Source organism: Mesitornis unicolor, unplaced genomic scaffold (genome assembly GCF_000695765.1).
Source record: "Mesitornis unicolor isolate BGI_N332 unplaced genomic scaffold, ASM69576v1 scaffold7683, whole genome shotgun sequence".
In the NCBI taxonomy this organism is placed as follows: domain Eukaryota; kingdom Metazoa; phylum Chordata; class Aves; order Mesitornithiformes; family Mesitornithidae; genus Mesitornis; species Mesitornis unicolor.
In genome coordinates this window covers 1-9,653 of record NW_010172514.1, presented here as the reverse complement: position 1 = coordinate 9,653, position 9,653 = coordinate 1, and the positions used below count along the sequence as shown (strand labels likewise).

General features: G+C 36.2%; 1 protein-coding gene across 1 annotated transcript in view; it reads left to right on the top strand.

Annotated features, from left to right (window-relative positions):
• The window catches only part of LOC104537508 (transient receptor potential cation channel subfamily M member 3-like), a gene marked incomplete at both ends in the record, with an annotated part of 44,137 nt that extends 35,248 nt beyond the window's left edge, over nucleotides 1-8,889 (top strand). The window contains 2 exons of the mRNA XM_010180408.1: nucleotides 1,862-2,036; nucleotides 8,766-8,889. Coding sequence (XP_010178710.1) covers nucleotides 1,862-2,036; nucleotides 8,766-8,889 — 299 coding nt within the window. The remainder of the gene's footprint in view (nucleotides 1-1,861; nucleotides 2,037-8,765) is intronic.
• Between the last annotated feature and the right edge of the window lie 764 nt (nucleotides 8,890-9,653).

The following is a 9,653-nucleotide window of genomic DNA, read 5'->3' as shown; positions in this document are numbered from 1 at the left end:
TTCCCTACAAAGGATATAAAGAAAGCTGAGTAACATGTCATTTACCACCTTCTAAGAAACAGAACATATTTCTAGACCTCCGAAAATGAATTGGTCTTTTTCTATGTTAGAAAAACACCACCAGTGATGGAAAGTCTTTCCTGATAACAATAATAATGCATTCTCCTATGCTGAGAAAGGTTATATACAATTTCAGACTGGACAATATTTCAATGGAGTGTATTACCGCTACCCTCTGTCCATTTAATAAAATATGAAACACACAATTTCTAATGTTGTATGCTTTTAGACTACTTAGTGAAAACAGCAGTGTTGTTGGAGCCACCAACTGCCAGCCGTCATGCCCAGCAAGATGAGTGCTGTCCTTAGTCTTGCCCAGACTAGGGTAATTTTGTGGTAAATTCCACAAAAAATATGAAGGGAAAACTTCTTCCTTGTTTACTTATAGGACTGTCAATTTTAATGCTTGGCACAAAGTTACCACTAGGAACTGTGTGACGGGAGACAACTCCAACATTGTAATCCAGTTTTTCATCTGCATGTTTGTTTCTTGGCATTGCCTCCTTTCTGACAATCTTGACTCAAGCAAGAAATTCTTCTTATCCTGGTGATGTTCTTGGATTTATAAGGAATATGTTACCTTCAGATTTAGCATCTTTCCTTCCAGCCTGACATTCTCCTTCTGAATGAAGTGGCTGAAACATGAGGCTCCCTGTAGATTTATCAGGCACTTTCAGTCCTTCTTTATAGACTATCGTACAATGTACATGCACAAGTTGAACTAGTGCTTTTGCAGAGAATTCCTGATTCTTGCATTTCTGAGGAGATAAAGAGGAAAAATATTTTTATTACCAGTTAATGAGAAGCCCATTAACAATCTTCTTCCCAAATTCAGAGGTTCTATCTTGGTTCTATCTTACTGACTTCACATGCCAACATTTTTCACATTGGTCTGATGTTACAGTAAGACAAGGCATGGTCAGTTCTCAATTTCATAGATGCAAAGTTGTTAGCAAATGCAGTGTTAATATCTAATCAGGAATAGTCAGTCAGTGTCTTCCTACATACTGATATTTTTCCACAGATCGTTTATGTTTGTTTCTGAATTCTTAATACTTAGTGGCAAAGATGCATCCAGGATTTTTTATATCAAACCTTGTAAAAGTTAAATTCAAATCTACTCTGTGTTTTGCCTGAGAGTTACTGAGAAGCAGACTTCTTTGGTATAAGTAGCTACGCTTTTATTCTCAAACAGATCTTTTCTCCATGTGTATGGAATTCCTTTCATGCCCTGTGAATACCTTCACTGCCTAGAAATTAATCATCATAAATCTGGAAAAGCTTGTAACATTAGGATTCAGACAACCGTATTCTGGAGAGCTTTCCTGAAAGCCAGAAGCTACAGGAAGCAAAGCTTCTGGAAGACCCAATGTTTGGTAACTGACACAATGCAAAATCTAAATTGTTAGCAAGCTACAAAGTCATGACTCTGAACATGTTAGGAAGAATTGTAGTAGCTTCTTTATGCTTTCAAATCAAGATTCAATGCTTTAAAAAAATCATAATCTATTTCAATCACAAATACTGTATTTGAAATGTAAGAGAATTCTAGAAAACCCTGTTTTTTGCAGTGGAACCAACAAGATGACAACACTAGTCCCTTCTGTCCTTGAAATCTATGATTTTCTGAATGCCATTTTCTCTAACATAACACTGTACAATCACAATTTAGTAATTTCAGTCTGATTTTTTTTTCTGTCTTGTGTTATGTTTTGTTTTCTTTTCTTTTCTGGCTTTACATTTTTTTGTTCCCTTTCTTTTTCGTTTGTTTTTTTCTGTTTGTTTCTTTGTTTTACTCCAGGAATTGGTCAAGGGGTTCCAGTGGTGGCCCTCATTGTGGAAGGAGGTCCCAATGTTATCTCCATCGTTCTGGAGTACCTAAGAGACACTCCTCCTGTTCCTGTTGTGATATGTGATGGCAGTGGCCGAGCATCTGACATCCTTGCCTTTGGTCACAAATACTCTGAAGAAGGAGGGTAAGTTAATTCCCAGTGTATGCTCTTCCACCATGCACAGGTTCAGTTTGGTGGTAAGACTGAGCCCAGGAAATTATTAGCAATATGATGCAAAAGCATACCTTTCTCCTATGGCTTTTTCCATCATCAATATGGGGGAAACATTGAAGACATCCAGAACAAAACAAAAAGAAAGTGAAGGCAACACTAACGAAATCCTACAGAATAAAACAGTGATGTAGAAACTGTATCATATAGTTACTTGCCATTAGGCGTAATACATTGACAAGTACAATGTATGGTATCTTGGATTTGCAAGTCAAGGGATTCAGTCAATGGGCATAGGAAATTGTTTTCACTGGTTTAGATACACTATGTCTTTTTAATATAGTGTACTGTACTGCTGTCTTCAGGTTTCATTCAGCCCTTCGTGTTCATATGAGCTAGTCTGTATTTGCCTTGCCTTTTAGGCATGATTCTGCACACCCATCTGTATTCACACGACTGCTTGTGCACTGATCTATATTTGCACTGTCCTACCTTTCTCTGCAGACTTAAGGTGAGGCAAGGATAGTATTTAGCTTTTATTACGGAATATTTGAGTGTGTTTCTGTTGAATCAGGCTGTAAACATGCTTTGCAAATCTGAAAGTGTATATTATTACTGAATTCCCAGATCTTTAATATCCTTTGTTCTTCTCCTCTACCCCCAAAACTATGTAAACAACCACAGAATCACAGAACAGCTGAGGTTGTAAGGGACCTCTGGAGGTCATCTAGTCTAACACCTCTACTCAAGCAGGGCCACTTGAAGCCAGTTGCCCAGGAGCATGTCCAGATGGCTTTTGAATATCTCCAATGATGGAAAAACCACAGCCTCCCTGTGCAACCTGTGCCAGTGCTTAGTTACCCACAGAGTTTAAAAAAAAAATGTATTTCCCTTTGGAATGTCAATGTATGTGTCCTTGAGAAGACAAGAGACAAGAAGCTTGAATCTGCCTTATTACAAGGGCTGATGATAGGCTTTCCTCCTGAAGAGGCAGACTTTTCACTCACCTAGGGCAGTCTTACAACTGTAAGCAAGACTTTGTTAGGCTGCCATAGAATGAGGCTGCCAGCACAACACAGAGAGCTGAGCCTGCACTGCCTTGCAGGAGATGCTGCTGCCTGCAGCTATGTGATGTACCAAGAACAGGTGAAAAGGAACTGTAAAGCATAGCTTGACATAAAGGTGTCAGTGGAGGTAAATCAGTTTTGAGGCCTCAGTATCTCATCTCTCATTGAAGGTCCAGGGGGAAGGCAAGGCAGATACACAGTTTCCCACTGACCTGAGGTTTCAGCCTCATGAATATCAGTTACCCAGAATTAACATAGCTCTGTTTTTTTAAAGTTTGCTGTAACTTTAATATCAGGTACTACACATTGCCTAGGTCTGAAAAGTCCTAAATGAGAAGAAGGCTTAAATACAACCTTCTTCATATGATGAATTGGATGAATTGTTTGGCCACTTGTCACTGTTGGCCCTAATTTAAAGGTCAGGTTCTTAAGGCTCTGAAGCACTTAATTTCTCTTTTACTTAAAAGTTGAAAAAATGTTGAAAAGTGTTGTGGTATAAGAACAGAAGATCAATCATAAACACCCAGATTTAGTGCCTACTAAGCACTAAGTGAATATCCTAGTTTTTAATAGCTCTCCTCCACATAAAGCCAAAGTATTTTTGACTGTATAATCAAATATGCCTTCTCATTTGGTTGTCTTGCATAAAAGCACAACTTGGAAGTAAAACAACTGTAAAATACAGCTCTTTATGGGATTATTCAGTAGTTTTTAACCCTCAGAGATTTTTTTACATTAAATGCTGAATTTAAAATGAGAAAAATGAAACACTAGGTTAAAACTAAGTCACTTCTTAGACAAATATTTGCTTACAGAATGGGATTTGACTAGCAATATTCGAATGCAATTTCCAAGGCGAGCCTGTAGCATATTAACTACTCCATCAGTTCTACTCCTGCAAGCATGAGACCCTTAAGGAATTCAATTCAATGCCATAAAAATGTACTTCTTGCCTAATGTTCACAAGGAAACATAAAGCATACTCTGCACTTTAAATGAACATCTGAGTATGAGAATCATTAAAGATTCCCTTTGGATTGATCTGTCTCTGCATCCACTGTGGCATAGCTTTTAGGCTTCATAATGAAGTATATGACTTAAATCTCTTTTTTTTATAATGGGGAAAGTATAGTGATTTTTCACTTCAAGCAAAAGGGATCATAATGTGGGTATGATGTACGTCTTCTGTATTCCCTGTGGTGTCTATCACATCATGGATACTATGACACCTGAATTATTCTGTAAGATTGCTTTCACATTGCATATTTTTATATCATTACTTTTCTCTTGTAACAAAGTACTTTGCAAATCAAAAGCTAGATAGAATAAGGTAATTTCTTTTGTTGATACACAGTTGTCTCTCTTTTGGTGAAGGGACAACCATTTAATAAACACAGTCAGGGAAAAATTATGTAGAAAAACAACCACCAGTGAAGAGCTGCAAGTAAAGATAATTCCCCATCAAAGCACCCAAAAATCATTCCTGTGTGAATAGAGTGAAGGAATAATTAACATTTATTTTCTTTCTTTTCTCATGACAATGCTATGCAAAATGCATGGATTTAAAAAGCATGAGAAATTCAGTTTGTCCCACAGAGTAGCACAACTGTGTCTTATTTTTAATTCCAATGGAAGAAAATACCAGCAGAGTCTCTGGTCATGTTTCTTACATACGGTGTGATAGTCTAACATGGGAATCATAGTTAAAACAGAAAATCTGCTAAGTTTCCCATAAAGGAGAACAGGGACTAGTTTTCACATCACACTGATATTTTATGGATATATTTTCTTAATCTTGAATAAAAAGAATAATTAAAAAACAATAATTAGCGAATGAAAAGTTAGAAGCAAGTTATGTGCAGTTCATTGAATGGAGTATTTAATTTAGAGAATTTCAAAACATTTTGATAGCAATAAGTTTAAAAAAATTCCATAATGAACTTGCATTTAGAAATTTAATTAAAGCATAATCATTATAAATCTCTAGTACATTGTGCAACTCCAGTACTAAAAAATCTCTGGAGAAAAAAGTCTAAATAATTTAAGGAGCTGTCTATGGGCCAGATCTTTCAAATCCTTTCCAGTGTTCTCCACAAAATCATATGCTATAGAGTTGAAAGACTATAATGATATTGAATGTAATGACTGTTATTTCCTCAAATATTGGGCATGACTTTAAAAAAAATATTTCTGAGGAGGGAGAATGCCAAAATGTAATATGTCTCTTCTGCATCAGCCAAAGCAATCAAGGGAGTTCTGCTTTGCTCTTTAATTTTCCAGCATATCTAGTCAGAACAAGGATGTAGTTTTGTCACTTTGTTTTAGTTACTCTGCCATTTATCAGTTTTTATGTGTCCTCTCCTGATGCACCCAAGACTGCTTCCTCTCTTTTTTTCCTGTGGTAGGGCCATACAGGTCCGTTCTGATAATCTGATGCATCAAAACTAATGTTGGCATCTTTTTGGAAAAAAAAATAAAAGGAAAATATCACTCTTGGCAACAATTACGAGTAGATATTTTAATTTATTTTTTTTTCAGAAAATAAATGTAGATCTATATGGTTCTACTTTAGATGTCAGATTTTTGACAATAAGTATCTAAATTTCATCAAAACATAAATTAGCAATCCAGTCCCTTTGCAGACAAAAAAAAAATCTTAAGACCAATACTTGTAGGAAAATGGGCTTATTTTATGTAATTAAGGAGTGCAAGAACAGATTTGAGCTATGTGGGGAATTAAAGAGATGAATAGGTCAAATTATCCTTTTGTAAGACATTTCATTTAGGCTGGAGGAAGTTAACTGCAGTAATACTTCCATGGCAAATTAAGTAGAATTCAGGGAATCATGTCATCAAAATGCCCCAAACAGGACTTTATTGGTGTGTAGCGAAATATTTTTTGGACTGAAGCCTAGCAGAAAGATTATAAAAATACTATCTTCATCTGACACTATCCAGTTTTCTTGTGGGGGAGCATGCTGACTTCAAAGGAAATCATAATCATAGAGTTTCATCCTGGTAAAGTGGACAGTTTTCTGCTTACGGAGTTAATGTGCTCTAGGTTAGACCTCTAGCTGCAAGACTCAAGCAGCCATCTCTTTCCCCCTGAATCTGAAATTAGGGAACTGTGATTTTAAAAAATATGGGCTACAGTTTTATCTGTAACAAGTGTGGTTGTCTTTGCATAGTGCATAAATCATCTTCCCACCTGCACATCCCCAATATTTTGCTCACAGTGAAGTTGCTTGTTTTACATACATTTGATTTGGTGTATGCATCATAGATTTAGTTTTTCATAGCCTGGCACAGTTTGTATTTGTCCCAGCTGGGTTACACACTTGGGAACTTTGATCTGAGACTTTCTAACATTTATAGATTGCTAAGGAGTAAATGTGATATAGTCTTGGTATGACTGATTTCAGTTCACACAAAGCCTAACTCAGCTATAACTACTTTATCAGAAAGCTTGCTATTATTGTTGTTTCTAGTTTCAGTCATTTCAGGCTTTTCATCTCACAAAGTCATTGAACAGGCTTGCTGTAGAATTGCAGACTGATGAGATGTTAAAAAAAAAAGTAGTTTTGGATGCTACACTTTTTGTTTAAAGAAAATCAAATTATAGTGAGAAAACAGGATGGTTTTCATCCCAGGGTCTTTGGAAATGTTTTCTGAAGTTGTCTAAATTCAAATTCTTCCAACTGTATATTTTTTCATATACTTTATATATTTTTCATACTTTTTCACATACTTCACTTTCGTATATCCTTTCCAAAGGAAATTAGACTTTTATTTAAATCTCTTTAGCTTCTTCAGTTGATGTTTTCAGGAAACTTGTTCTTATTGTTTAGCCCATTTTTTCTTTCTTAGTTTGAAAGGTGGAAAATTGCATAGTTCTGAACACTCATATTTATAGTGATAGTTCCTTTCTGCACCATTAAAGCAAATTTTCAACTAATTTTTTTTTTTTTTAAAACCTCAAAAAGAGGCTTTGGAATGTATATCACATATGATCTACTAACCTGCAACTCAAAGTACATTAATACTTTTCAGGATATTAGTCTTTCCAGGTTGATTCTCTAACATAGAGTGAATCTACATTTCTACCGGTGCTCTAATGTCTTGTCTCGCATTCCCATGTCCTTGCTTCTATACAAGAGGTCAGGTTACTTTTCTTACAGCTCTCACACAGAAAGTCCTCTACTGTCAGCTCTTATTGCTGCCCTCTACGAGGGTTGGAGGTTTCAACTCACCGTATGTTGCCTTTTTGTGAGGAAAGCAGGTCATGCTGAGGGGAAGGAGTGCTTATGTAGTGAGTGAGCAGTAAATGCAGGATTGTTGCCTCTCCAGTATCCCAAGAAAAAGCACACTTGGAGCTGTACTGCTCGTTGATGAAAAGAGGAAATGCTGAGGTAGACTCCATTCAAGAGGGGTCCGTAATAACACGGAAGACAAGAGGAGGAGCCAGGTATAGAAAAAAAGGCCAGCGACCCGCACAGCATGGTCTAAAACTCCATGTAAACTAATTTTAATCAAATACATTGACATATCCCTTACAAGATTCTTTGTGAAGTGTGAGTCCTACTCAATAGGGGTATTTACAGTCAAAGTCAAATTTAGAGAGTAGAGAGTACGTGCACTCCATATGCTAGGCTTTCTGTATTGTCCTACACACCTCTGTATCTCTTTCTCATATCAATTCATTGTTTGTTCTAACAACATGATTGCTGCAGCTATAAAGACTAGATAAATAATATTTGAAATTCAATTGTGTAGTGAATATCCTGCAGTCTCATTTGAGCTTTCTTGCTGCAAAGAAATACAGATGACTTTTACCAATAGTAAGAAATAAACAGGAGTTTGCTTATTGTTCTCCCACAGCAGCTGCCATAAGCTAAAAATGACTTTTAGATACTGTGCTGCTTCTGACAGTTCTTTGCATTTCCTGCAGTTCTAAATCTTGCTTTATCTTCTGTCATAAAATATGAGTCATGAAGATTCTCTGAATTTCTTTCCCTCAGATGATCAACAATGACTTATCCTGTAAAACATTTTGACTCAGCTAATTTGGAACACTTAGCTGCAATTTTTAAGTGAGAAAACTGCTATAGCAGTGTAGAAGCCTTCATACATCTAAGGATACATATTCTAAATTAGAGCCCACTCTTTTGTAAGACATTAAGAACAGCAACGTTGCACCCAGAACAGTCCTGAGGAATAGGCTTTTTGATATCAAGATGGAGGGTTCATGTACTAATATTACTATTTATTTCCACTGTTGATGCAATTTTTGAAAGTACTAGCATTAGAACTGAGGAAGAGTATAAAAATGGTTACTCTCTAAACTGGATGATCTACATTAACAGAATCAAAATGGAACACAGAAATACGTGGGAACTGAAATATAAACTTTGGAGCAAACAGAATAAACAAACAGAGATCCCAACATGATCAATGTATTTTTCTAGAATAGTTTTTTCCAATTTGTCTGTGGTTGTTTCAGCAATTCCTGTCCATCAGACCTGTCCAGAACAACCTGCAGTGATTTGGTGTGTAACTCTTTATTTGACCTTTGGCTGAATTTGCAATGTTCCCTCATGTCTGTTTTTCTAATTTATTTTTTCTCTTTGAATTTCAGACTTATCAATGAGTCTTTGAGGGACCAGTTGCTAGTTACCATACAGAAGACCTTCACGTATACCCGAACCCAGGCTCAGCACCTCTTCATTATCCTTATGGAGTGCATGAAGAAGAAGGAGCTGGTATGTTCACATTTTCCTTAGAGGCAAAGAGAGAGCTCAATGCATTGTTTTGATCAAGTCAGATAATTCAGATGACTGTTCAAGAATTCCACAAATCTGATCCAGAATCTGAAAGGATATTATATCATGCTGATTTTTGTTTGCTTTAATTTGTATTTTCTCATTTAACATAATTAAAGCAATGGATATGTTCCCTTTGTAAACTCATCTACATTTCCTTTGACAGGACAAAATCTAGCCAGTAGAGTATAGGTATTATTAATTTGCAGTTATCCTCAGGCATATCATAATTAAAATGCTACCTCATTCAACTACAGAAAACCTCAGAAGGAAACATAATTGTTTATCTGCCACTAGGACCATATTTTAAAGATGTTGTAGAGTTGGACATGTATCATTTGGGCTGTTATTTTATTCTGAAGATTTGTGACAGGAATAAAAACCAGTTTCTTGTCAAGGCTCCTGTTCTGCAGTGGCAAGGCTATCCCTTTAATGCATATTTACACCTTATTTAAAGACTCAAGATCTTTCAATGATTTCTGGGAGCTCTATGAGACTGCTTTTGCAAAAGTGGTTTTGAAGTTATTCACCTTGTAAAAATCTTGGGATTTGCTTCCAGGGGGTTTTATTCCTTACAAACTGACTGAATAAACATACTTCAATTTTGTAACTTAATCTTTCTTCTAAGCTTTATTTTCAGCTTTTATCATGGCTTCCAGGCTGATGGCTTACGTACTCTAGATGATCCTGCTCTGTCAGGGGGG